Source organism: Pithys albifrons, chromosome 3 (assembly GCF_047495875.1).
Source record: "Pithys albifrons albifrons isolate INPA30051 chromosome 3, PitAlb_v1, whole genome shotgun sequence".
In the NCBI taxonomy this organism is placed as follows: domain Eukaryota; kingdom Metazoa; phylum Chordata; class Aves; order Passeriformes; family Thamnophilidae; genus Pithys; species Pithys albifrons.
Genome location: NC_092460.1, coordinates 19,281,641 through 19,309,468, shown reverse-complemented (window position 1 = coordinate 19,309,468; position 27,828 = coordinate 19,281,641). Strand labels below are relative to the sequence as shown.

General features: G+C 49.5%; 2 protein-coding genes across 3 annotated transcripts; both read right to left on the bottom strand.

Annotated features, from left to right (window-relative positions):
• Positions 1-323: 323 nt before the first annotated feature.
• Positions 324-5,852, bottom strand: HMCES (5-hydroxymethylcytosine binding, ES cell specific). The gene is made up of 6 exons (XM_071550870.1): positions 5,580-5,852; positions 3,659-3,802; positions 3,204-3,326; positions 2,526-2,686; positions 1,865-2,057; positions 324-1,478 (listed from the first exon to the last, which is right to left on the bottom strand). The coding sequence occupies exons 1-6, from the start codon at positions 5,760-5,762 to the stop codon at positions 1,272-1,274; spliced, it is 1,011 nt and encodes a 336-aa protein (XP_071406971.1). The 5' UTR covers positions 5,763-5,852; the 3' UTR covers positions 324-1,271.
• Positions 5,853-5,884: 32 nt separating this feature from the next.
• COPG1 (COPI coat complex subunit gamma 1) lies at positions 5,885-26,605 on the bottom strand. 2 transcript variants are annotated; one of them, XM_071550869.1, is made up of 24 exons: positions 26,519-26,605; positions 22,151-22,203; positions 21,312-21,392; positions 21,142-21,213; positions 20,263-20,342; positions 19,375-19,450; positions 19,127-19,219; positions 18,703-18,789; positions 18,440-18,597; positions 17,716-17,849; positions 16,880-16,947; positions 16,009-16,197; positions 15,455-15,550; positions 13,848-14,091; positions 13,400-13,475; positions 12,972-13,075; positions 12,744-12,869; positions 12,285-12,353; positions 11,780-11,922; positions 10,476-10,647; positions 9,414-9,511; positions 7,890-8,028; positions 6,848-6,946; positions 5,885-6,287 (listed from the first exon to the last, which is right to left on the bottom strand). In XM_071550869.1, exons 1-24 carry the CDS (start codon positions 26,544-26,546, stop codon positions 6,157-6,159), a joined length of 2,616 nt encoding a protein of 871 aa, XP_071406970.1. In that variant the 5' UTR covers positions 26,547-26,605; the 3' UTR covers positions 5,885-6,156. The 2 variants fall into 2 exon arrangements, with proteins under 2 accessions (XP_071406970.1, XP_071406969.1); XM_071550868.1 differs by lacking the exon at positions 26,519-26,605 and adding an exon at positions 25,420-25,576.
• Positions 26,606-27,828: the final 1,223 nt, after the last annotated feature.

Sequence of the window (27,828 nt, the reverse complement as noted above, 5' to 3'; positions counted from 1 at the left end):
AGAGCACTTGGGTTTCCTCAAGTGTCCATCCTGTAGCTCCTGCCCTAGGTCTGCTCTCCCTCCCCAGGGACAAGTCTTACCTACAGTCATCCCTGCAGCTCCCTGGGGACAGATGATTCAAAATAAATCTTGAGGGAGTATTTTCCACTGGCAAATGGAAATGCTCCAGCAACATGGTCCTGTCAGTTTCCTCAAAGCTCAGCAGTGGGTAGATGGTCTTCCCCTCAGCAGATGGAGAGGAAGGAAATGATCTGCCTGTGAAACAGGAGCACTGGGGCTGTGGTGGGCAAGGGGGACACAGAGAGGCACACAGACAAGGGCACTGCACAGTCAGCCAGTGAAGCCCATTTTATTGTTTCAAATACAAGGGAAGTTCTGATTTCCACCAAGGATTTCACCATGTAAGGCTTTGGTCTGTAACATCTGGCTCTGTTTACAAAATCCCTGACCTCAAAAACAACAGCCCTATGCTGCTCTGTAACGGCACTTTGGTTATCTGGGCTTTAATGAATGACCTTTCTGAACAAGGCAGAGTGAATCCCTCCACAGATCAAGGAAATCCTCTCTAAGTCTTCAAATCTCATTAACAAAATGATTGTACAAACAACGTGACTGAGACACACTGTCCCACCCTGCTGCCTGTAGGGAAACCCAAGCAAAGTCCAGTTCCTTCCAGGCACTGCTTCAGCATCTCCCTGTTTAGGAGCCATGGATGCATGCGGCAATGCCAGTGCAGAGCAGCATGGCTCTGGCAGATCTTCCCAGCTGGAGTTTCCTCATAATATTTACTGCTTGTTCCTCTGTATTGCAGGCATCTTTTGAGAGAGTATTGGAAAGGAATTTGTACAGAATCAGTGTGGAGTTAAGTGGAAAAGAGGTATCAGTTGAATACCAAAAAAAAAAGGGAAGAGAAAAGCAAACAGAAGGAGATGTGAACTATGAACACTGTCGGGAGGCAAAAGCTATTCCTCCCTGACAGGCTGAGATGCTTCTCAGGGCTTTATCTTTGTTTGGCATGAGTGACTGGCAGGGACAGAAGCCAGCAGGTTATATTCACTCCTATCAGCATAAGACAAAGACAAAATCTTTAAAGACAAACACCAACCTTTAAAAAAACACAAAGAACAGAGATAACAACCTAGAGCAGCAGTTCAACACCTGAGAGGCTTACAATCTCAACACCAGTCTGCAAAGCCTTCCAAAAAAATCATTGCTCACTCTACTTAGGAAAATCAGGAGGTAAAAGGATGGCCAGCCATCCTAGCTGGTGCTTAAGCCTTGTGCTTCTTTGCAGCTGGCTCTCCCTGCTTCCCCAGCCACTGCTGCAGGATATCTGCACTGGTTTTCTTGGGTGAAGGGCTGTGGATGAACTGACTTGTCCACTTGGGCAAAGCATTTTCTTTCTTCTGGGGAGAGCCCTCCTGGGAGTTTTTTAACCAGCCTAGCATCACTTTGTTATCTGGTGTGGCTTTGACCTCCTGGAGAGAAAAAAGATGGTGTGGGAGAGGTCATAAGCACAGTGAGAGCAGGGCAGGCAGTCAGCTGTGAGAGCTGGTCCAGAGCAAGATGTGGAGGCTGAGCAACGGCCCTGCCTGCAATCAGGCACATCTCTGGGAGGTTCCCCAGGCTGCTGGGGAACAGGCTTGTTCCAAGACCCATTTCAGATGGAATTTGCCTCATTTGGCAGAGGAATCCTGGCACGCAGTGACAGTTTATTTCTGGAAGCGTAGGGAAGGGAATCTGGCCAGGGCTCTCCACTCCAGCATCAAGCACGGGCATGCCCTGCAGTTGCTGCCTGCTGCCGCCCCTCCTGCAGCCTAACCGTGGCTGAGATCCCCCCTGCCAAGCCCCCACCAGCACCTACCTTCTTGGCCCCCAGCTCGATGGGTGCAACACACTCTGGTGTGTTGTTACGGATGCTGTTGACAAAGGTGGACACTGGGTGGAAAACAATATTTTCTGTGGGCTGGATGAGTTTAATGGCTTCTTGGGTTGGCACTTCAGCAAAGTCCAGCCATTTCCTGATGGCTTCATCCCCATCCAGGATGGCTGGCATCCTAGGGCATAAGACAGTTGGAGCTAAAGCTCAGCATCGATACAGCAGAGTGTGGTGGCAAAAGCCAGATTTGTAAGTTAGCAAGGAGCTGGCAGCCTGGGGAGAAAACTGAAGCAGCAGGATAATCTTCTGCAAGGCAGAGCACGCATTTGCTTCACCCAGGTAGCTGCTTTGTTGGAAGAGGCAGAGGGATTGACTGCCAGGCCCCAGTCAGGCAGAAAGCGATCCAACTCCAGAGAGTGATCCAACTCCAAATGCCACCCACAGGGCACAAAGATGGTGATTTACAGAAAGGGCATGAGGTGGTGACCCGAAACGAGCCAGTAACGTTGTAGTTTTTTTCTCTGAGGGCAGGAGGAGGAGGCAGGGCTCTCTGCCTGTGCGCTGCCAGGCTGGTGTCCAAAGGTGCCTCTCTCATCCCTCACCCACCCCCCTCCACTCTGCGGCCCCTCTGCCTGCTCTCACTTGCCTGTGATGGATGAAGCTCACGTCCTTAGAAGCATCCACAGTGATGATGGTGTAGGTGTACAGCATTTCCCCTCCTGCTGGTGGCTCCCAGCAGTCGAAAATCCCAGCCATGGTGAGCAATCTCCATCCTCTCCACTCCTCATCTCCCTTCTTACCCTCATCCTGTGCAGGAGAGAGGCCCCATCACCCTGGTCAGTGCTGGCCCATTCACAATCAAAGCAACACAGTCATGAATGGAACTAATCTGAGGGCTTTGCAGGAGCCTTTCCACTGATTCGAGGTAACTCCAAAAGAAGTACCAACATCCTCACTTTCCCCACAGGTAGTCCAGCACTCTCCTTCCCCTTCTGAACACCACAGCCAGAAGGAACATCCCAGCAGAAAGAAAGAGGTAGTGAAACTCCCTGCCCAGTCCCCTGTGAGCCACATTGCCCAGCCATGCAAATACCCAGCACGTGGGGAGCAGTGACCATGACGGCAGGGACGCTGCGTCACCTTTTACAGCCTGGGGACCGCAGTGGTGGGGACTGCCAGCCACAGAGGGATGCCAGAGTGCTGAGCCCACCACAGAACACAACCCCACTGGGAAACAGCCTCCCAGAGATGGGCACAGCTGGAAGGAAAGGGGCTTTTCCCTAGGCAGCTGGAGGGAGCAGGGGCACAGCAAGGGACTCCATACCATGGCATCCTGGGTCTGGGGGAAGTAAATGAAATATGGCTGCTTCCCCCCACTCTGCTGCTGCTGCCACTCGTAGAAACCATCTGCCAGGACCACACAGCGCTTGCCCTTCAGGAGAGCACCCTGGGGAGAGAAAGCACAAGCAAGCAGTGAATAGCAGCCTTGGGCAGCCTGTGAGGATGGGGCTTCTGGGACCACCCAGCCCTCTTGTGCCCTTTCAGGGCTTTCCTAAACTGCCCCGTGGAGCACACAAATGCCACTAGTGCTAAGATGAGCTTCACCAGCAACTACCTTTTCAGCTCTACTTGAATGAAACCTGCTGGTTTCACAGTAGAGACTTGCTCCCCTATGCAGCAGGCAAATGGTGACCAGTACTCACCAGGGAGATGCCACTGCCCTGGTTCTGCCAACTACAAGATCTCTTCAAGCAGGACACAAAGGTGGCAGCAGCTCACCTTGTAGGAGGACTTTTTCAGCATGGTATCACTGCGGCAGTTGGAGGTGTTGTACTGCAGTTTAGAGGGGTCACCCTTTTTGAACCAGGAGGGCACCAGGCCCCAGCGCATGTCCATGAGGATCCTCTCAGAGGAGTCAGCATCCTTTCAAACAAGACAGAGAAACACATCAGGTCAGAGCCAACTCACAGGGACCACGAGCATCCCCACAGCTTGAGAGAGGGGCTGTGGGAAGTCCTGTGAAAGCAGCTTCTCCCCTTGCAAGAGGGAACTGGCTCGCATCTCTGCTGACAGCCGAGCTCCAGCACTAACTGCCTGGGCTATCCTGCGGGGATCCCTGTCACAAACCATGTAGAAGTAGCCACTAATTATAACTCTTGGCACATTCTTAATAACTTTCTTGTAAGAATTAATATTCAGCAGAAAGCACAAGAATAGTTGGAGGAATAAGTAACTCTGTCTCACTGCAGCTCATGCAACAACTCTCTGGAAGAATTAACACAGGCGCTTTTCAATGGAAGTGCCTGGAGACATGAACTCTGCAGCTCTTGAGTAAACAGCCATGCCAGGCTGGTGTCAAAGTCCTTAAAACACCTCTGGTGACAGCAAGTGAACCAAAGAGGGTAAAAGCCTCACCTTCATTTTAATAACGTGATTTCTGCCAACCTACACTTGTACTCCTTATGCTTTGCATACCACCTGCCTTAGGACAATGGAAACGGCGTGTGGTTTTCGGTTCTCCCACAGCTCACTCTCAGTTTCGGCCCACAGCAGCCTGCCCCGTGCAGTGCCCGCTGGGGCGAGCAGGGCCCCGGGGCTGTTTGCTCCCATGGGACTGTAGTACATACACATACATATACACCTACCATAGGTGAGTGTATGCAGGAATATGTATGTGCCCAGTTTTGTGAAGTATTCCAGAGCCTCTTTCAGAGCAGGAGTGGCACAAAGGGACACCTTAAACCACACCAACATCCCAACAACTTGAACAGCAGTGGACAAGCAAGCAGCTGTCGACCCATGACCTGTATCACATTTCCAACCCTGTATTCCTCAGCTCCATCAGCTTATTGCCGGCTCTTGGGGGGATGAGGGACTCCCAGGCAGGAAAGGAGGGTATGAAGGATGCCTGATGGCACTGCCCAAGCACTTCGGAGTGGTCCGACTGAAGTGTTCCACCTCATCTATCACCTGTGTTGTAACAGCTGCAAAGTGCAGCAGCCCCTTCCACTGCCCCACCAGCTGTGGAGGGAGAGCCGAGGGGATCCAGAGTGGGCTGTTCCGATTCACCACACCCCGTTTCACCACGCTGAACGCCAAAGAGCAGCAGCTGGCCAGGCACTCTCTTATGCAGAACCAAACGAGCTGCTCAAACAGTAGTAGTACAGGCTGCCCAGGTTGCCTGGGGGAGGTCTGATGAGGCTTAAATTAGCCGTGATAACGGTCACCAGGGGTGTGCAGACATTGTTCGGCTCCGAAGGTGAGATTTTTTTCTTTTCTACCCTCCCCTACTACCCATGTGACCTGGACACACGTAGCAGTGTTATGAAATGAAAAAAAATGCCTCAGGAAAGCCGATTAAAACCAGCAGAGAAATTACAGGCATTTGGGAAAAAAAAACCCTCTCCCAAGGTTAAGCACTTATATTTACGTTTTCATAGAAACTACAGACAGTATGCTGGAAGCACGGTACCGATTCCCTCCTCCTTCGGAACATGTAAATACTAACAAGAAGAGAAATTCTAGCCATTAGAAAATTCAGTACCTGCCATGTACGGCGAGCAAAGCGAAACCAAACAAGCGGCGGCCTTTTCGACAGGGTCCCACACCTTATCCCCGGGCCCCTTCCCACTGCCCCGGTCTGGGTCCCGCGGGATGCCCAGCTCCCGCCCCCCGCCCCCGCCGAGCCGGGAGGAGGTACCTGGTGGAGGTGGCGGCGGGAGAGCAGCACGGGGCCGCTGGACTGCGGGCCCTTGTTGTAGGAGGGCTGGTACCGCTCTCCCCGCACCCACTCGGGCTGGCGGTGCCGGCCCCGGCGGTCGCGGTATCCGCAGGCCCGGCGGAGGTTGTCGGCGCCCAGGGAGCAGGCGGTGCGCCCGCACATCCCGCGGCTCTGTGGGCTCCGAGCGCCGCGCTCCGCTCCGGGCCGGCCGCGGGGAGGGGCTGCGGCCGGGGGAGGGCCGGCCCGCGCCGCGGAAACGCCGGTCCCGCCCCCGACACAGCCGGGAAGAGTCACAACACGGTTTTATTGGAAAGATATCGGGAGGAGGACAGGGAGCTGCGGTCAGGGCCGCCCGCCGCGAAACGCTCCCGTGCGGGGACAAAGCGCGGCGTAGCCAGAGGTTAAAAACATGGTGATTTTATAGACAGAACCCCAGGTACAGCTGTACTGCAGAGAACACAAAAGCTGCTCTAGTGACCGTGATTCCTATTCTGCTGCCACAGAAAGAAGCATTGCCCGCGGGGCTCGGAGTCGGGGCAGTCCTGGGAAGGGGGGTTTATCCGACGGAGGCCATGATCACATCCACGGGCAGCTCCTCTCCGCTGCGGGCCGTGACCTGCATCGTCACTGTGTCCGTCAGGACCAGACGAGACCGCACCAGAAGGTCATGGCCACCCCGGAACACACCTAGAAAGGAGAAGGGGAGGAAGGGGTGAGCACGTTGCAGGCTGCTGCAGCCTAAAAATGAACATTACTGCTCGGCACGAGCAGGTTTCCCACAGGTAGCCTGGCATGTCCCAGCACTGGGTCGGGAGAGACACTCAAGCAGCATGATTCCCATTCATTAGAACATACCTGGGAGTCCTGCTACTGGAAAACCCATGAAAGCCAAGTGTAAAATAAATTCCAGGTGAGAAGAGATCCAGGCACTCATCTGTTTTGTTGGGCAATGCTGCTGCTGCCCCAGACTTGCTCCAAACCAGGATGCCACAGATCATGAAGACAGCAAATTCTACCCAGAGCAGCCTAGGGCTGATCCAGCATCTTCCCACCACAGAACCCTTCCTGATCCCAACACCAGCTGCTCTACACCACAGAGATAGAAAGCACGGCAGGAAAAAGTCTCCAAATCCAACCCAGAGTGCAGTAGGCTCCATCAGAAACTCCTGCCCCGATTTTCAACAGACAGCTCTGTGTGACCTCCCAAAATGCTGCTCCTCACTCAAAGACCTCACCCCAGAGCTCACCTGCCAGGTACAGTGTGTGAGAATTCTTGTTATCTGGCACTTTATCCGATCGCTCACAGGGCTGCATCCCCAGGAACTTCACAATATTGCTAACTGCCTCTGTTAGAAAAAGTAAATAAAACAGGATCCATGTCAGAGGTATCTTAATAGGGGCACACAAAGAGCACCTAAAGGTGACTTGAGCCTTCCCTACATGTTAGGTTTCATGCCCATTGTCCTGAGGGACACACAGCATTGGTCAGAAATGTGGTTTTGGAGGCCACCAGGAAGGCAAAGGCAATACACAAAAAACCCACCACTGTGGGAAGAGCTATCTGATGTAGCAAAGGTGCAACAGAAAGAAAAGGGTGAATGAGTCAGATAAAGGCAGTAGGAAAGTGCAGCTGGCTGCACTTACTGCACAGCCCTGACAATCTGCTCACTTCTCTGGAGAGAGATGCAGAAGGAAGAAGACATCTTGCCAGAGACACAAGTCTTCAGGAGGAATCTGAAAAGGCCTCAGTGAGGGTATTTCAAACCCCAAGGGGCTGTGCAACAGAGCAGAGATCGCTACAGGACAAGGACACCCTTCTAAAGCATCAAAAGGACAGAGTTTTCATGGGCTTCTCATTAAAAAAAGAACTCTTTAATACATGGGGAAAGAGAAGAGGGCTCACACCACCAACCTGCCAACCAATAAATACTCTGTGCATTTTTTCTTACTGGCCTGAAGAAGAAAGGTGTAAGCCCACAGCTGAGCTATAGTCTGTCTGCTTGGGAGGGTAAAGTGTGAGAGCAAAGCAGGATATTCTCTTGCCTCACACAATCCAGCCTGGTTTCCACTGGCCCCAGAACACTCATTTGGTTTTCTGAAACCTGAACTAACTTGTTATCACAGTAACTGTAGCTCCACATTTAACAGCTGTGGTGAAAAGCTTGTGAAGGGGTTTGCCCCATTAGCCTTTCTGTGAGAGATCTAAAGTGAGCCAGGCTGGGCCTCTGGACTCTGCCTGCTGGAGGGAACAGTTAGAGGTCTGCTGTGGTCAGATTTCCTCTTCCTTACCTTCAAGGGTTTTAATAGCAGATAAAGTAAAGGTCTCTTCCTTTTCAAACTCATCACCCACTTCATCCCAGGCTGCTCCAAAGTTTGGCTTCAGAACCCTCTGGATGTGATCAGCCACTGTTACCTCCAGGTCTTCAAGCTGGTGGTAGAAGAGGTTGACATGAAACATAGTTGTTCTTAACCTTGTTCTCCTCAGAGCAAACTTTAGACTGGATTTCCTGAGATCAGGTGAATGCAGGAGACTGCTTCCACTTCTACATCTGGTTTGCTTGAGCAAACACTGCTTGGCTGAGCAACTGCTGGGCCTGAGAAAGGCACTGATGATGCCATTTCCAGGGCTTACAAACCAGGTTCCTGCTCTGAGCACAGCCCTCAGCCTGACAGAGATCAAAGCACTGGACAAACAGCCAAAACAGAGGGAAAAACAAAAGCTTAAAAATAGCTGCTTGTGCTCATGTAGATGCAGCATTTTCTTCCCTGAGACACACATCAGCTTGTGTTTTGCCTTTCTGGCTTATTGTTTTGTGTGCTGGTAAAGTACAGTGAGACACTGTCAGACAGGTGCTGTCACCCGGCACTGGCACCAGGATAACTGAGCTGCTGCTGTGACTACACCTGTGCAAGGCAGAACTGGGCTTGTCCTTCCAAAACGTGCATCAAAGGGCAGGCAGTGCCAGAGCTGGCTGGACACCAGCCTGCATTCATTCCAGCACTTGCTGCAGAACAAGAATTTCCTCCTGATTCCAGTTGAAATACATGGAAGGATTTGTTTAACTATCACTCAAAAGCCTTGGTGACTGGTGGGAAGCCAAGAGAGGGGTTAACCTTGCACATTCCATTGAGAAAAACCCTCCCCACTTCTGCTGGGAAGACAGTGACTCACTGCACAGCAGTACCTCTAATCAGATTCACAGCAGTGACAGGCAATGCATAGAAAACAGTCTTTGGAGCTAACAAGGCAAGCTGAGGCTGTGCACAACATCCCTTCCTCTCTGAGGGAAGGGAGGTGCTTCTGCAGCATTGGTGCTTTCAGCAAGTCTCAGTGCTGGAGAGGGAAGAACCTCACATTCTGCAGAACAAGAACAAGGATGGCAACTTCCCTGTACCAGGCAAGCCTCTAGACAATTAACTGTTCCACCATGGGAGCAACTCATGGAGAACAAAAGACGCCCAACAGCCCTCTGTCTCTACAACCCTGAGTGTGCCATTGCTGGAGGCCATAGGGCACAGTCAGCCAAACCTGGAGGATGCACCATGGCCTCCCAAAACATACATATACTGCACAGTTAGGTGTCCCATCTGGACAGCAAGAGGAGAATACTCCAAATGAGACACAAGAAGCTCTGCAAACCCCCATCTGCATCCTTGAAAGACACCAGAGACAGCAAGAACCCTCTCTTCACGTGATGTTGCCCACATCAGTGTCAGCAGTTGCATCATTGCTTGTAGTGATCCAAATTCAGATCACGAAACCTCTCAAAATGACAGTGGTTTCCATGATCAGGTACATGTCCAGCTCCTTACCACATACTCATCCTCGTAACCCTCATCATCCGTCTCACCCGTGTTCGGATCGCAGTCCTTAACAGTGAACTTCATCATGCAGCTGAAGGTGCAGGCCACTGGACATGGGGAGGCAAAGGCAAAGCTCATATTACCACTTCCCTGCAGCAGCAGGGGCTGGGAGGTTTGGGGCAGTTGGGTCCTTCCTGTCACTGTCAGCAGGACAGGCTTAGCCAGTGACCTAGAGACAGTTCTCCAACAGTTTCTGTCTCTCATGCACAAGATACTTATTTATTTGTAATATTAAGGCTAGCAAACAGTGATAAAGACAGGCTCATGATGGTTGTACAAAACCATAATCCTCAGATCAAGTGCTATTACTGATGAACCTCCTGTTGTGTTGGGAACATTAACTAAACATGTCCCACCAGCACCATGTGAAGAGGCAAGATCCGTATCTAGGGATGGGTTCATGCGTATCTGAAATGAAACCACCTTGCACTGCAATGCTGCAGCTGATTAATACCACTCAGCTGGGAGAGGAAGCGATGACTCATCCCTAGGAAGATGGGTATTGCTGGCTGAACAGCAGCAGCACACACAGGTAAGCAGTCCCCAAGCACAAACCAGGGAGTCCAAAGCACAGGTAAGGCCTGGTTTCTGTTCTGGACAGTGGCAAATTGAGGGGATGTTCAGTTCAAGTAGACATCCCTGAAATTCTAGTGGTTTGTCTGAAATACCCCTTGGCTACTTAGAGCATCTAGGGACTCACAGTGCTTTTTAAGTACCAGCCTCCCCTCATCTAACATAAACAGGATGAAGGACATGACAGAGTGCATGGGAAATAATTCAGCAGACAGCTGAATGCTCATCTGCCAGCTCTCATAGCCTGACTTGGCAGTGCTACAGCACAAGGAACAAGGAGAGAAGGGAGGTCTGACATCCCCCAAACAGCAAAGACAAGTCATGCTCAGTATCACTCAGGGCTGCACCCACACACAGGCTATAAATATCTGGCTAGGATGCAAGGTAGACTATGTGGGGATGAGCAATACAAGAAAAAACAGAGTGCAAACTGTTTACCTGCTGTTGGATCCTCTTCAGACAGTGCCACCAGCGTGTAGCAGGTACCCGGCTGGTTGTACACCAGGGTTTTGGCAGGTATGTAGCCAATGACCTCATACCCCTCTGTTGGCTCCATCTGCACTGTGACATTCTCCAGGATCTGATCGTTCAGGGTGTTTGTGCAGTCAAACTAAACAGGGAAGAGGAAGGCAGCAACAGCTTGAAGCTGTTCACTACTCATCTAATAGCAGACTCAGTTTAGGCAGAGTGGGAACATGGTGTCAACTAGTGATCCCCCAGCACTTTGGGTTTCCACAGTGCACATTGCTATCAGCTGGGTAATCACAGACCAACTTGACTAAAACCTACTCATTTAAATGCTTCAGGGGAGAAACTAAAACCCTGAAGGTACATCTTTTTTTCTCCAATGTCCTGGATGGTCATTCCTGGGTTAACTCCTTACTCTATTTAAATGCAAGTATTGTGTTGCCTACATCGTCTCACTCAATGCTACAGGGACACAGTGCCCCAAAGCAGATGGGAAGGTGATCCTTTGCATGGCTCAAATTAGGGATAGCTGGAGCAAGTTTTAGCAAGCACTGTGTTTTTAGCAAGTTTGAACATTCTAATTAGTCTTTGTTCCGGCTGCTATGCCATGTCTCTTAACATCATACAATTGCATCTAGTGAATGGACAACAGAAACAAAGACCAACCCTTGTGAGGGCTGTGTAAGCAGTTCTGAGGTTTTGAGGAAGGAGTTGGCTAAGGACAAAACACAGCCATTCACAAGCTAGTGTAGGCCTTGCTGTGCCTCAGACTCCCCAAGGTCCAGGCAAAGATGCTGACACATCAATCCTCACATGTACAGCCTCGGCCAAGATGTACAGCAAACAGCAGCTGCGCTACACAGGCTAAAAAATAATGTAGGGGATGAAGAGCTCTCCCCCACTGTGTCCCTTTCTTGGGTACCCTTTTCAGCTTCACTCTTTGATGCCCAAACCACATGCTTGGGGATTGTAAGGAAAGAACACAGCTTCCCTTGCCAACTGCTCAGTGAGAAGAGCCCCATCTAGTGCTTGTTGGATTTGTTTTGACTGTATGTGTAAGCATTGTTCACTCACACACACAACACACAAACACACATCCCATTATTAGTTTTCTCTGGGGCTCTGCTACCATGGATAAGAAACTAAGGACTCCTCATTGCAGTGTCCTGCTTGGAACACAGATATCCCTGAGATATTTCTTCCCAGTGGAGCTTTTAGCCAGCCAGGAGCTTATTTTCCAATCGTCTTCAGCACCACACCCCACAGCTACCCACCTGGAACACCATGTGGTTGACAAAGGTGTGCTTGGTGCAACGAACCACATACTCTGTCTCCAGCTCTGTCAGGGCAACAGGCTCTGGGGAAGACTTGAAGAGTGGGCCCAGTCCCCGAAACTCTGGGATGGCCCCCAGTTGCTCTGAAATAGAGGACACAAACCATTGCCTTCCTCAACCCACGGGAAGGTGGTAACTGTTTCTAATCCCTTGTTTCAGTTGCCAGAAGCTGCTATACAAGGAACCATCCATTAAATACCCATAAACATTCCCTAGGGACTTTAAAAATTAAAGGCAGAGTCATACTTTGCTCACATCTACTGCAAGACAGAATGAATAGGACTGCAGGCACCCCCATGCCCCAGGAGTGAACAGCTGATCTTAAGCTGGGAACCCATGTCACTCCTTGCAAAATGAGAAAGCCAGAGGGGTTATGGCAGGCTGAGCAAGACGTGGCTACAGAGCTCTCACACATGGGTATAGGAGAGGCCTTGCATCAGTGTACCTTGGAATATTTCTTGTCTTGTTGCTGCTACCTTCTCTGGCTGCTTCACTACAGCAACAGGGGCATTTTCTGCAAAAGAAAGAACCAAACATACAAAAACACATCTGAAAGATTTGTAGGTGAAGAGTATGAATTAAATCAGAAAACAGATCAGTGTCTGGAGAAGGATTTGACTAAGGAAAGGCAGGGAGCTCATTTCTCATGTTGATACAGACCAGACCACCTGTATTTGGCTTCCTAAACACCTTTAGACCTGCAGCAGCTACAGTGAGAACTGCCAACTACTACTGTTATTAGCAGTTGGACTTAAACTGAAACACTAATGTGGGAGCAGCCAGATTTGCTAGTCTTAGCATTTACAGAAGATGGAACCCCACAAAATTCAAATAGGATGGAGGTCAGCAATACCCAGCAAGCTCAATGCAGCGAATCACTGGCATCCAGAGGATTGATCCTCACCTGTTCGTTGCTCAATGATAGGAGCTGTTGCCAAAGGAACAGATTTCAAGTCAAAGGGCTTCTCAGAGGGCTCCAGAGTGTACTGATGCAGAGCCCTCTCCAGGCCAGGGATGGACACTGTCAGCCCTGGGGACAGAAGGGACACGTCAGTGAAACCACTATAAGGCATTTAACTCTTGTTACACAAGGGAAGAAGTGCAGACTTGTTTTGAGGGCTTCCCGCAGTACCATTCAGGATGTAACCAGCATTGAGGGCTTTCTGCTTCTGCTCCAGAACATTCAGGTAGAAGGTGGCTCTGTCTCTCACTTCATTGTCATCATCCATCACACACCTGAGAGGAAAGTGGAAAAATTTCTTCAGAGTCCATGTGAATGAATCCAGGTGACTAAGCCAGGGCCAGAAAGAATATACCACAGGAGAGAACCAGCAATCTAATAGTAATTGTTTTAGAAAAGCAGTAATCTGCCACACATGGCTTCTGTCCACTATGTGGTGCTGAATGCAGTGGTGATCCCATCACAGGACCCCAGGTACACACTGCACCTTCTTAGATCAACAGCTAGAAGAGATTAGACCTGCGTGGGGATGCTAACAAACCCTCCTGCAAACTGGGTTTTTCATCCAAGATATTGAGAAACTCTGAGGTACAACTGACCTTTTCAGTAAAACCAGTATACTGGGTAACATTTCCTCATTCTGGGCTCCAAACTTGGCCAGGGCACTTACAGCACCTGTAGCACAGGTCATGAAAACAGAATTAGAAAGCAAAGAAATCAGCAGTAGTTTCCTCCACTTCTTGGCCTTGATCAAATGCCATATCAGAGATGCTCCACTACTAAAGCATTACTGTGACTAGAAAGAGGCAGAGGTATTCAGTAAAATGCCTGAAAACTTCTCTCTGGTTTCAGAGCCAGTGCACATCCCTTCCTATTTCTTAGCGGCAGGACACCTCTCCCATCAATACTACTGCAGGATCCTTGCTGTGTAAAAAGACCTCTTCAGGCCTAGAGTGAATCACAACCCTCAAAAGCAGAGATGTTCCTACACTATAGTTCCTTGAAGATCTGTCACAGGGCAGACCGTTTTGCAGGACTGTCTCTTACCTGCCCGGACTTCTTCATGCTCCAGAACAACTCTGTTGTAGATGAAGCGAATGTATTTGGAAGGGTTGTTGGTTTTGGGCCCTTCCTGCCCTAAGAGGTGGAGGATTCGAGTGGCCAGCACAGTGAACTCGCAGTCCTCAATGAATTCACAGAGGTGAGACAGGCCCGTCTCTTTGCTCTCGGAGTTCTCCTCAATGATGCTGATGATGCAGTCCACGATGGCCCTCTTGTATTCAAAGCCGCCCTAAGGAGCAAAAGGGAACTGCTCAGCTGGAAATCTCAAAGTATTTTAGAGCTCTGAGCTAGCCAGACAGGAAAAAATTTCCTTTGAAAAGGTCACTCATAGTCAGCGCTTTTAATCTGTGTTTTAAAGGAGAAGGGCAGTAATGCTGCCCCCACTTTTGACCCTCTTTACTTCCAGAGGGGCCAGCTATTATTTAAGCTCTCTTGCCAGCTCCCTTTAGAATAACTGCAGTGAAGGGAAAAACCCCAAGTCCTAAAGAGGGTAAAAGAATCCATCTGCCTCAGGAGATTTTATCTCCTTCAAAATCCTTTGCTGCTAGAATTAGTGCTTAAAAACAGCCATATGGGAGGAGAAAAAACCCAACCCTCTCCCCTTTAGCACCAGACATCTGAGGATGAATCATAAGGAAAATATATGAAGGATCATATCTGCCACAGCAGGACACAGCAAATAGCCCCATTAGTGTGGGATGGCAGACAATCAATACCTTCCCAGGTACAGCCCATAACCTGACATGCCAGTAATGCTTGGTTATCTTCAGACATTATTTACTAGTGTCCTCAGATTAAATGGCACGCTATCCTTTGCCAATTACATGTACATTGCTGGGCATTTGGATCTTCCTGGAGCTACTTTGGATAAAAAAAGCTTTAAAACAGGATGGTTTGAAGTACACAACCACATTCAAAACGATACCATCCACCCACAGAAAATCTGGGAAAGGAGAATGGTCCGTTTTGCACAGGAGCAAAATGAGATGCTTTGGTTTGTTCCCAAGTGAGAGGCTGTAATTGCAGAAAGTGATGTCAGAGCAAGCAGCAGTGCCAGCTGTGCTGCAGGCATGTTTGCTTATTTAGAAACAGCCTCAGCAAACCTCTGTAAAGCTGTCTTTCTGCAATTTATGTCTGACTGAACGCAGAGAATTGTTATAGGTACTCGTGATCCTTTCACTGCCACAGCACAGACACCAGAACAAAAGTGGTCCCGTGTCATCAATAAGTAGGTTGTTATCAAATCTTTGTGTACAAGACAAAACTTCTTGGAATTTGCTGTCAAAGTATAAAAGAAAGCCAGTTCAAATGTGAAACACACATGGACTGCCAACAGATCTGCTCTTGCCTGCATTTGCTTTGAGAGTTAATAAACCCCTGGAAAAAATCAAAGAATGAAAACCACACTAAAAATACTCCTGTCAATATGCTTATAACTATTGTGCACAGCTGGGCATATCTGTAGTTAGACTGTAAACCTTTTAGAGAGAGGCTCTTGCAGCACAACAGTATCAGCAAACACTTGACTCTCACAGGGGCCACTGTTCATGCACACAAACAACAAGGAACACATGGTTGTCCTGCAAACTTACCTCTTCCCGAAGCATAGTGAAAAGGAAGTTCATGAGGACGGCGTGTTTGCGAGGGTATTTCTGACACAGCGCGTTGATGGCCTGCACCACTACCACCTGCAGGAAGAGGGGCATGAGTAAAAAAAGGAATTCTGTCTCACCAGGTAGGAAAAACTATCTGAATTGTCCTGACTTCGTGCTGGTCCCTAGCCTGGAAACTTCACTTTTGTCTTTACTTATCCAACATATGCAGTTTCAGGAGATACAACCCTAGGAATTGGAGGAGATTGATCTTTATGCACTGGTCAGCCCCTAAAAAAAGCCCACAGCCACTGGAAAGAAGAATGAGATTTGATTCTCAAAAGGCATCTCCCCAGAAAAGAGCACATGACTTTGGAACTGGGTGTTCTATGACCAAGGCATAGCCTCAAATGCTTTCTCTTCCCTTCAAGTATTCCATTGCCCAGCTGCTGGAAACAGTTCCATGCAGGTTTCAGAGTGCATACACAAACATGAACAAAGACCATGGGGTTTCTTCAGGAGCTTGGGTGTTCCTCCTCCTTCCACTTCCTTACTTTGAACTCATCTGAGATTTCTGACATGAAAGAGGAGATCTGCTTCATGAGCCGGTCAATGCTGCTCTCACTGCCAGTTTTCAGCAGTGTGGTGATGGCCAGGGTGGCAATGCTGCGGTTGGAGTCTGTCACAAGGTTCTCCAGGTCCAGATTACAGGCAGTCACAGCAGATGGGTGCTTCATGGCCACCTACAGCACAGGAGGAAGAATGGAAATCACTCCATAGATGCAAAAGGCCCCACTGGCAAAACTTACTGCTTCCCACAGAAATAAATGGACGAAGGGCATCTCAGACAAACAGCTAATCTAGAGTTAAGATAACAAGCTCTTCTTTTCTGCAGAATTGCACCCCTTGCTGGAAGAGAAGCAGTAGTAAGAAATGATCTCTTACTATTTTTAACCCTCTCATTCTCCTCTATATAGAAAGAAAAGAAAGCGATCACCTTCCCACAAAAATTCAGCCAGACTAGCTGTGCAAAACAGTTCTGTGGGTGGAAACACAGCAGATATCAGACACTGACATTCTCTTTTTTCATAGACTTTGTAAGGTGAAGGGAAAAGCAAAGACTGTCATGGAACAGGCAAGAAGATCTGATCCCTGTTTTACAAGGAGCTTCTTCACCACAGGAAGCTCAGAAGTGAAAGGTCCAGCATGTCTACAGTCTAAAAGACCTATGAAAATTATTGGTTTGGTTTTTTCTTTCTTCTGTAGAGTGTTCTTTGAGGTTTTATTCCACTCAGAAAGAAATTAAATGTAAGGCTGTAGCCCCAGGTACAGGTTATTCACACAAAATCATCACATAATTTGGCCCCCTTTTTTTCTGAAGTCTGCAGGTTCCACTATTGGAGCTCCCAAAAGACCGAGTCCTACCTTGTTGAGGGTACGAACAGCTGCATATCTCAGTGCTGCTTTTGGGGAGCTGCAGAACAGCTGCAAAACTGCAAGGCGGGAAAACCAACAAAGGCAAACATTTAGGCACTCTATTATTAGAAGTGTTTCATACCTAAAGAAGAGTTTCAGTGAAAAGAGACAGCTGCAAGCACAAGGTAATCATCAGCATGCTTAAGAAGCAACTGTGTATTTCCCACCTTCCTTCCCTTCTTGTTGGCCCCTTTGCCACACATCCCTGCTGACAACTAGCTCTTACCCACCTCCATTTTTTTCTGCAGTGCTGCTATTCTTTGCTCCTTGTGAAAGCCAATTTCATTATTTTCTTGTCTTTCTTATTAAGTCAATTTGAACTGCTGTTCTCCATTCATGCAAACCCTGCTCCTCTCCCAGGGCTGGCCCATGAAGGGCACACTCCCTGTGCAGAGAAGTGACATAAAGCCTTCCTTCCTGCCAACAATCCCAGTTTAGGAGAACCTTTGGACTGGACTGAGCTGGTAAGGCAGGACCCCAACACCTTGGCTTCTTGCACAGTTACACTCAGCCTAAAGCAGGGACATTTATCATCTATAATTCAGCCCTGTTTCACAGGAAAAAAAGAGAACCCTCCAGTAACCCACACTTGAACACCCCAGGAAATACCTTTAATATAGGAGCAAAGCTATTCACTACAGGCTCTCAGCAGCAGCATAAAGCAACAAAGAGTATGGCAGCACTACAAGCCTGAAACTACACAAGGTTCTTGCTCCTTGGGGCAATCAGCAGGTGTCACCACTGCAGGCACATAATTCCCTCACTGTGGCCAGGACTACACTTACCAGAGACAGCTGGAGCCAGCTCCTTGGCAGTGCAGTTGGGCAGGTTAACAATAGCAGATGCAGCTTCATACACCACCATCTCATGCTTGTTTCTTAGGCAGCTCTCGATGAAATCAAACAGGGGGCTATCGCGGCTAAGGGATAAAAAAACCCAGAAGAATGAATTAAAACAAAACTACTAACATAAAGGAAGAATTCAGCAGCAGAAATGAGCAGGTACCGTAACCTGTAGAAAGGTAAAAGCAGCCATAAACCCAGATTTTGCAGTGGTCATTATACTGTACTTCTAGCTTGCTTGAAAGTCAGGCTGCCTTCTGAGAAGACAGCATCTACCTTACATATTAAAGGGAATCTCCCTTAACCCTCACACACTGAGAACCGACTGTACACACAACTCTTACCCACCAGGAAACTACACTGGATACATGGTGGACAAATAATTACAGAAGAGAAAATTAACTACAACATCTCAATAAAGAACAGTCCAGAGAAATAAGAAAACATTTGATGTGCAAGCACACAGACAAGACTCACAGAAGCCATGTCAAAGCAATGAAAGCATCCGGTATTTTCTCTGCTTTTTGACCCAACACTAAGAGGGTAGAACCTGCATGCTGCTCTTCAAAGACAGAAATAATTGCTCTCATGAGATGGCAAGTGAGCCTGCAAGAGATGGAAGCAGGACCTCAGGAAATTCTTCCACTGGGCAAAGGAGCCCCCTCACCTGCCAGCCTCCTCCTCCAGCAGCTTGCTGGCTATTCGAATCATCATGCAGTAGGCAAACGGTGACTTGAGGCCATGCCGTGTGAACTTGCTGAGCATCTTGTTGACTGCCAGGCGGTCGTTCTTCCGCACGTGATAGAGCAAGCCCAGAGCATGATACTGTGAAGGGAAAGAGAACATCACAAACCCCTTCTGTCCCCTGTGTTGCCTAGACTTTCCACGCTCCACTCCCAGCTGCTGCTGGCTACTTCCTCTGTTTCCTACCTGCACCATGATGTTGTCACTGGAAGCTGCCTCCTGAGCCTCATTCACCCAGCGTTTCACCACATCGTAACTGGTCTTCAGCAAGTGCTGGAGGGAGATGAAGCCACAGACAACCCATGAGATAGGGAAAGGAGGAAGCTTTGGGAATTGCATCTCATATTAAGAAGCAATGTGTCTTCCCCATGAGGGTGCTGGCAGCAGCAACTCACAGAAGAGCAAGGGATCGGCATGCAGAGACCTGACCATGATGGCTGCAGCCTCAAGAGGTCAATGATCTCTCACAAAGTTAGCACCAGTCCCCCAGTTCATAAAGACAGGAACAGCAACAAGGAAACCCTGAAACTCTCACGATGTCCAGTCCCACCACAGATGACTGCTTCCCAGCTTGATGGAGCCTCAGACTTGTGCTGCAGGGAGTACATACCAAGGAAGACACAAGAGCAGAGCTGGATACACTTGGCACTTTGTCAACAATTGCCTGCTTCATGTAGCGCTCAATGGCCTGCAACATGGTACTCTGCAGGAAGAGAGAAACAGGAGCTGATACGGAAAAACTGTTAGGAGTGTGAAAGGGGAGATGCAAAGGCATAAAAAGCAGAGTGGAAGGTGGGATGGGGTGAAGTAGGAAAAGGTGAAGAGCCTAAGGCTGCCCCAAGGGAAAGGAACACTTACATCAGTGATCTGACAGAGTGCTCTCACAGCAGGGCCTCGGTAATTGTCATCCTTCCCAGTCATGTCTTTGGTTAAGCTGGAAAACAGGAAGCTCTCAATACTGCACTCCTGAGCCAGCAGCATTCAGGTGCATGCACAGTGTATACAGAGCAGCAGGCAGCCAGCATCACAGCTGAATGCCAAGAGGCCACTGCAGGTTCCAGGCAAGTCCCACCGGGGTGAAAAGACCAGAGGAAAAGATCAGTACCAGGTTCCAAGCCCATCAGCAGGCTGCACCAAGTGAGGCTGGAGAACACACATACCCTACAGGCACTTGACTTCCTTACTGAAGGCTCATTCCTGTCCTTTCCCCAGAGTCCTGGTCAGTGTGAGACCATTTAGGAGCCCTCATGAGAGCCTACACCCTCAGGCTCCTGACTGCCCACAGGGCTTTCAGTGGGATGATCAGTAATTCAGGAATGAATCACAGAGGGAATTTTGTTCCCTGGTGAAGTTGCAGTCTGTGCTGCTACAGGAGCAGTAAATCCTTGTCTATCTATTGAAAGCCTTGGGATTTATGCCAGAATTCTTCAAAGAGCTTCAAGGCATTCAGACAGGAGTTAATGAAACAGTCTTTTGCAAAGTGGAAAAAACAGCAGTGCTGCCATATCACGTAACCAAAAGAGACAATCCAAACACCCATGGGCATGGAATATGGAGACACAGCACATTTCACAAACCACACTATGAGTCCAGTGTCTGTATTTTAATGGTCTCTTACAAAAGAAAAGTTTTTCATCACCAAAGGCATTCCCTATTGCCACTCGGCTTACAGTCATCTCCAGGAGGTTGGACCGACATTACTGGAGGGCATGTCAATGTAACAGTAAGAAAAGTGAAGTGACTGACCTGCTGGTAACAATGATCACATCTTCTGCAATAGAAGACATCTCTTTGATAGTCAGGTAACACATCCTGCGAAGAGTTGGCTGGCAAGGAAAGAGGGAAGAAAGACATCAGCTGAGATGATCCCAGATAGAAAGGGATCTCAGTTTTCCCTGCATGCATAATTTCATTGTGAAGATCAGAAGAACCTGATACCTTCAGAGAATCCTACTCCCTGAGTGTAATGGATGTACAAAACCCATATTGATTAACAAAACACCTCTTCCTCTTCTAAATCCCTCAGTTTTAGAGTGAAGCCATAGAGATATCAGACTTAGCTCGATCTACAGTTTCATCTTCCACTTGTCATTCATATGAACAAGGAGAAAAGCTTGAAACCATTAGCTGAAGGCACTGTGTTACTTCAAAAGTAAGAAAACAAGCAATTTATATTCCTGAGTCTGGAGACTTCTACGGTGATCTTGTGACTTTAATGCCTTGTGGTTTGGGGGGCAACTAGTGACAATATTACTGCTGTGGGTAGGTACTATTTCCTGGCCTCCTCCAGGACATGCAATCATTAACTTTCAGCAGGAAGCAAGGCACAAAGCACAGAAAATTCCAGCTGATCATATGTTTTAGCTTTGCCTAGCACAGTAACAAGAGTTAAAGAACAATTCAGGGGTAGGAATCTCTGCCTCAAGAGCAGAGCATTTTTCAGTTAAGCTGCTACAAGGTCTGGGAAGGTCTAGGAACCTGATCACTGTTTCCAAACTTCCATCTTATTCTTCTCACTCAGATCAGATATCTCCTGACAGGACAGCAAAGCTGTGTATAAAAATGCACATCTCAAGGGACAACTTGTCCCACCAGGTAAAGACAGAAAAGAACAAGCAGACTTACATCATTGGACTGAAACAGCCTTGTCATAGCAAAGAAAGATTCGGTAGCTTCTGTGACACCAAGGTGCTCCCCCTAGAAGGTATTTGGAATGAAGGAAGTTAATCCCAGTTATCACAACCAGCTTTGGGCCTGATGCACATGTCTGTATAGGTGTACATTTTCTCTCTTACCTGGTTTATGAGATACAAAATCTTGGTGAGGATATGGGCACATTTTCGTGGGTTTATGGGTGTCTCATTAAACACTCGAGCCTGGAAACAAAGCACAGACAAGGATGCTGACACCAACATCCCCTTGTAAACACTGTCCTGTCTGGTTGTGGCCACTGACATAAACAATACATTATGAGTGAGGTATGGCAAGATCCTGAACAACTTTGGATCAGATTTCTGTTAAACATGGAACCCTTTTAAATAGCTGGTTTTTCAGTCTGGGACTGCAAATCCATGTGCAATGAAGGTTTAAGGGTCAAATCCTCTTCCCACTTTCACCCACACAAGTGTGGATTGTGTACTGGCTGAAACACACTCTTCTGACAGACCAATGTGAGCTCGGGAGCCAACACCATTCACAGCCTCACAAGCAAACAGAGAATGCTGAAGCAACAGGGTCTGGGGATTGAGACATCACCTGCTGTTGAACAGAAAGGGATTTTCTCAGAGGGAATTCATAGACTATTCAATAACCACTCACACTCCACTCATTGTCATCCATGAGACATTGGGGTGTCCAAGGCCAATTTCTCATCCTTCCTGTTTTAGGGTGAGCTTTCCTAGATAATTTTATTCCTTTTACTACTATTTACAGTTCACAGTCTTGAATTTGTTACAGAAACCATTTCAACCTTCTCCCTTCCTCTGTCCAGCAATAAAGCAAGAACTATTTCTTTCAGAGCTAGCAGGTTTGTAACAAGCCCCAATTTCCTTGCTGAAGTTCTCCGTGACCTACTCAAGAGAGGGAAAGACTCAATCCAGATGGGCTCCACAAAAGGGATCATCTAAGGATTTACCTCTTGCAAGACTGCACTTTTCTCCAGGTGCTGGAATGGGTTGGAATTCCCACCTGCAAAATAAAGAGAGAATGAAAATCTCTCCAGGGATAGTGCTATGGGAAAGCAACCAAGCCCATACTTTAAAAACAGATTGACTATTTTGGGGTGATTTTTTTCACGAACACTAAGCAACCAGAGCCCACTCTTTTAAGTAATATTAATTAGATGTCTTCATGGCAGCCAGGGAATCAGAGCAGACAGGACATTCTTCAACTTATCATCCCTTCCAGAAGTAACTGACTTTGAGCCAAGGTAGACTGATTAGCTGTAAAATAACTGCACTCCACTATATCCCCAAAGACCTATTTCCAGCCCCTGGGCTGGGAGCTTGCTGACAGTTAGAGCATCAATAAGACAGGCCCAGAAACAAAAGCTTAGACAAAAAGAGGTATTGCTCACCAGACCAGTGAGTCAGGAGTGTTTTATGCCTCCCATATAAACCAATGAAGGATCCACCAGTAAAGTATTTTTGTCTCTATCACTAATAAAGAGAACAAGACAGCAGACTAGATAGGCTGGACACAGAGTTAACTTTCATTGTTCCACTTAACAAAATAAATTATACCAAATAATTAAAACCTTCACCAATTAAGGATGAAGTAATCAGAGGGAAAAGCACTATATTCTTCATGGTCTCTATTAGCTTGCCTCCCAAGCATTTGTAAGCTGCAGCTTTTCAAAAGCTGCCAGTTATTGATAAGTAGGCTTTAATTAGTACCTATGTTCAGCCTGGCCCTGGGACAAAACACAGCCATTTTCATGGCTGTTCCAATGTTTGTTCCAAAGCCTGATCTGCTGGAGAAAACATTTCCAGGGCCCAGATCCGACCTGACCTGGGCTTGAGGCATTCTAGGCTGTTGCCAGCAGCCCCTCCTTACACCTAAAAAGAGTCAGCCTTACACCTAAAAAGCAAACACATCTGCACTCTGGATCCTTCCTGGTTCATAAACTGCCCTCCTCTGGCTCAGCACAAGTTTGCAAAGGCAGTAGGTGGCTGAACAAAGCATGGACATTTATGTGGGGCTTGGGAGAGAAGAAAACAAGGGAAAAGAGCAAAAACACCTCTAGTGTATGAGCCAGTTCTAGTATGAGCATGTGATTGTGTTCCAAAACCCTGCCCAGCAGCACAGTATTCCCATGGTCGAGCATGTCTGCAATCCCTAAATCAGCCATGAACAGCCTCACTTCTTCATCCTTCGCAGCACTAGGGATCTTTAAATACATCGTACATGAGGTCTTGGTCCTCACAGCACCCCATGTCAAAGTATTCTCCCATGGAGAAGGAAAAAGGTGCAGGGAGGGCAGAGGCCACTGTGTGTTCAGGAAGCTCTTAATACTGGATGACTAACAATTATTTGTTCTAATTTGTAGAGAGACAGTCACTGGCCAAGCAAGGATCTCAGAACAATTTTATGCCCAAAATAACATGCCAAAGGGCATTTCTGAGTGGAAGCAGCTCATCCAAGGTTAGCTAAATCATCCATGGAAAGCAAACACACAGAAGCAATTAAGTGGATACAAAGACTGCCCTGTTAGCCTTTACATAGAGAGAATGAGAATAAAAGGCCTGTAAATTCAGGGATGATGCACTCCACCTAATACTGAGAACAGCAAGCACTCAGCATATACATTTTGGACATATACACAGTTCACATGAGAAAGGCAGGCACAGTAAATACTAAGAATCTTCATTTGAGACAAAAGCAACAGGATGAGAAGTAAATGCAATTGCAAAGAAAAACTGTTATGAAGCATGCAAGCAGCAGTGGCAGAAAGAAGAAAGGAGAGTTCTGAGAGTGCCTGGTAGGAACAAAATCAACAAGAGTCATCACCATAATACAAGTAAGTGCATCTCCTGCCAGCCTTGGCCGGAGGTAACGTCACTACCTTGAAGAGTGTAGCAGGTGCAAATCAAGAATTCCTCCCAAAAGGAAAGTCAAGAGCAATTCCCTTCCCAGAGCTGCTTAAATTCTCTGCTTATCAAGACATCTCTGGAGGGTTTGGGCAAGGGAAACAAGGGCAAAGCATTTAATGCACATTAACATAAAAAGCAAGTAGAGTCATACAGAGCAATCACCAAGATTTATGCTCAATCAATTTGCTTCAGGACACACTGATTTGTAATGCAGAGCAATCTGCACAGAAAGCTTCACAGGAAGATGAAAAAGATACCACGAGGCACAACCATGAAAGTAAACACTGTCTTGTGAAGCATCAGTTCCACCTGAACTACACACTAGAGAACCAATTAAACTTTTCTTTACTACTCAACCTAAAGTTTTGAAAGGTCAAGCGATCACTTTGTGTTTCTTTGGTGCTCTCAGCTTTCCTGATTCACTGAAAGTTGCAGTGATTGCATTGGAAGGGCACACCAGGTGTGTCAGAAAAAGTGACAGAAACTATGAGTCAGATTCTACCTGGCTTTGGCACCTGATTTGAGAGCTGGGCACTTGTGAACCGGGCTAATATGCTCAATATTTAGTCTCAGACTTTGGATCTGGCGATGTGACCGGTAACCTCGGGGTCCTGCACCAATGCTACTGGTCTAGTCTCTGTGAGAAGTCTCTGTCTGCAGCTGCGAGAAGAGGGCAGTGGACTGTTCTAGTGCTTCCACGGTGCTTCCATGGTGTCTCCCACCACGCTCTGTGCACACCAGCCAGCCCCCCCGCCAAGCTCTCTCGGGGGTCTCCACTCACAGCTGCCCTCACTCCTCTCAGGAGGGGTCCCCACTCACAGCTCCCCTCGTACCCACGGGAGGGGTCCCCACTCACAGCTCCCCTCGCACTCACAGGAGGGGTCCCCACTCACAGCTCCCCTCGTACCCACAGGAGGGGTCCCCACTCACAGCTCCCCTCGCACCCACAGGAGGGGTCCCCACTCACAGCTCCCCTCGTACCCACAGGAGGGGTCCCCACTCACAGCTCCCCTCGTACCCACAGGAGGGGTCCCCACTCACAGCTCCCCTCGTACCCACAGGAGGGGTCCCCACTCACAGCTCCCCTCGTACCCACAGGAGGGGTCCCCACTCACAGCTCCCCTCGCACCCACAGAAGGGGTCCGCCCTCACCTGCGCAGCCAGAGAGGGATCTCTCCCCTCACAGCTCCCCCTGCACCCAGGAACGGGTTACGCCCTCACAACTTCCCCCAGTACCCACAGGAGGGGCTTCCCCCTCACAGCCCCTTCCCGTACCCACAGAGGGCTCTCTGCCCTCACAGCCTCCCCTCACCCGACTCCTCGTCCTTCTTGTCGAACTTCTTCAGCATGGTGCTGCCGAGCGGCCTCTCGCTGCGGACCTCCCGCCCCGTGGCAGTGGCACTGGCAGTCCCAGTCCCAATCCCAATCCCGATCCCAAACCCAATCCCGGTGCCGGCACCGCCCCCGCCCCTTCCTGCCCCCGCCCCTTCCTGCCAGCCTGTCACTGTCCCCGGGGCCGCCGCACTGCGCAGGCGCGAACCCGCCCCCCGACGTGGCTGACGGAGCGGGCGGGCGGGGCGGGGCCCGGGCCTGTGATTGACAGAGGAGAAGGCGGGACCGATCGGCCGCGGCGCGGTCTGATTGGCGGAGAGGCGGGGGCGGGGCGGGGGAATCTGGGACCAGCCCTGGGGACTATTGTGGATCGGGATCTGCACTGGGAATGCTGGGGTTGCTGGGTCTGGAGTTGGGGGGGACACACTGTGGGACGGTGCGGCTGGGCAGGGGGCACTGGTACCCGAGGAAACACGGGCTGGGAAGGGGGCATCGGGATGTCTGGGGAGACGCTGGGCAGGGAAAGGGCGGAGGAGGCCACTGGGGAGTCGTAGGGACAGAGGGCACGGGGGCACACTGGGACTAGGAGAGGAGAGATGGGTCGCTGGGGCAGGACCTGGGAAGGAGATCCTGGCCGGGGCTCAGCACCCCAGGGAACAAGTGGGGGTGGCAGGGGAGAAACCCCTTGTCAGGACGGGCAGTCGTCACCCGGGCTGCCTGTCCTGGAGCGTCCTGCTGGGATGCTCTGTCTCTTGAAGTGCCTCCTGGGCCCCCTGTCCCCACTGCTACCAGTGCCGTCTGTACCGTGCACCCACAAACCCTAGGCCCAGTCCCATGGCACGCAGCTGCTGCAGTGGAGTGTCCCCAGGGGTCAGTGCTGCCCAGGCATTGCCTGAGCCCCGGGGCAGGCAGGGACAGCAAAGCACCTGTTACCCACCTCACCTCAACCCACCATCTGCTGGCACATCCCTTCACCAGCTATTGAAATAGGTCCCTCCCATGGAATGTGTGGTCACCTGCGTTGCCTAGGCTCCCTTTCCAAGGCCAGTGCCCGCTCCAAGGCCAGAGGGCTCACTCACCCTGCACCAGGTACTCCTCGAAGAGCATGGCCGTGTCCCCCACCAGCTCCAGCGGCCCCCCCACAAGTGTCTCCCGTCCTCTGCCTTGCTCGCACCACCCTGTACTTTGCACGGGGCGGCTGCACTCTGCTCTGTGCTGCTCTTATCTCTGGGCTGTGCTGCAGGCAGCAGCTCCAGTGGCACAATGCAGGGTCCCTGTTGACCTACAGCTGCTGTGGGCTCCCTGAGCTGAGGAGTGGGAGCTTAAACTCCCTCATTTGAAGTTTAACAAGCTCCTGTGCTGGACCTGGCCCAAAACATGCCCTTGCTGCACCTCTGAGAAAAGGCAACACAAAATCGGGGTGTAAAGGGGTGCAGAACCAGTATAAACCCCAACAAGTCGCATTTGATGCCACAAATTTATTGTGCACACTCACCAACTCCGTCTTCAAGGCTCAGCTGAGCTTTGAGGAGGATTTTGTGTACTGCAGCCACCCAGAGAGAAGCAGCACACAGGAAAAGCTGCCTGGCTGGATGCAGCCCCTTTGGAGACATCCAAGCAGTGGGTGAGTGGGGAGTGAAGCCAGACACAGAAATTCCTGTGGTCCCTGGGACTGTGCTCCAGCACTAGTCTGGCAAAGCAAACCTGGCTGTGTCTTCTCCACTGGTGCTGAGGTCACAGTTATTAAACCAAATCCTCCCATGGCTGCTCCTTGTGCCATGAGGACCAGGACTGGGGGGATGAGAAGCTGTGTTCACAGTCCCCTGCAGGCACACCAATGCCACTCCACGCTTCCCTCTGTCTGTGCCTCCCGGCAGCCCCACTGCCCTCTCCAGCCTTGCCTGAGCAGCCATGACCCAGCCAGGGGGGTTCATCTCCTGCGCCCGAGACGGTCCATCAGCTCAGCATTGGCAGCCGCCTTGGCATGTAGCTCCTTCTCTCTGGCCAGGTCGAGCAGGATTTTCAGTAAGTGTGTGTGGACATCAAGTGACAGGGACAGCTTCCTTCTCTTTTTTCCGGGAGCAGGTCTCTTGGTGGCTGGGCTCATCGGCCAGGGCACTGCTTTCCTTGCTGACCCCTCCAGCAGTGGCAGGCTGGCTTTGTCTGGATGAGGGTCTTCCCCAGAGCCATGGTCACCCCTCCTTGTTGTGGGGAGACCTGGCAGCATCTTGTTAGTGTTGGTGGTTTCCCGAGTCACCAACTTACCTCCATACCTGGCTGGGGGGGTTGGCGGGAGCCGCTCTTGGCTCAATTCCTTCCAGGCTCTCACTGGTGACCCAAGGACCACCAGGAGGGTGAGCAACATCATGCCTTGCAGTGTGGTCAGGAG

Coding starts and splice junctions, on each gene's coding strand:
- HMCES (XM_071550870.1), bottom strand. CDS start 5,762: ATGTGCGGGCGCACCGCCTGCTCCCTGGGCGCCGACAACCTCCGCCGG. Junction 3,803..5,579: donor CCCGCCGCCACCTCCACCAG/GTACCTCCTCCC, acceptor CTTGTTTGAAAG/GATGCTGACTCCTCTGAGAG. Junction 2,058..2,525: donor GTGAGCTTCATCCATCACAG/GCAAGTGAGAGC, acceptor CTTATGCCCTAG/GATGCCAGCCATCCTGGATG.
- COPG1 (XM_071550868.1), bottom strand. CDS start 25,456: ATGCTGAAGAAGTTCGACAAGAAGGACGAGGAGTCGG. Junction 21,214..21,311: donor TTTTGTATCTCATAAACCAG/GTAAGAGAGAAA, acceptor AATACCTTCTAG/GGGGAGCACCTTGGTGTCAC. Junction 18,790..19,126: donor CTGCTCTTGTGTCTTCCTTG/GTATGTACTCCC, acceptor ATCTCCCTCCAG/CACTTGCTGAAGACCAGTTA.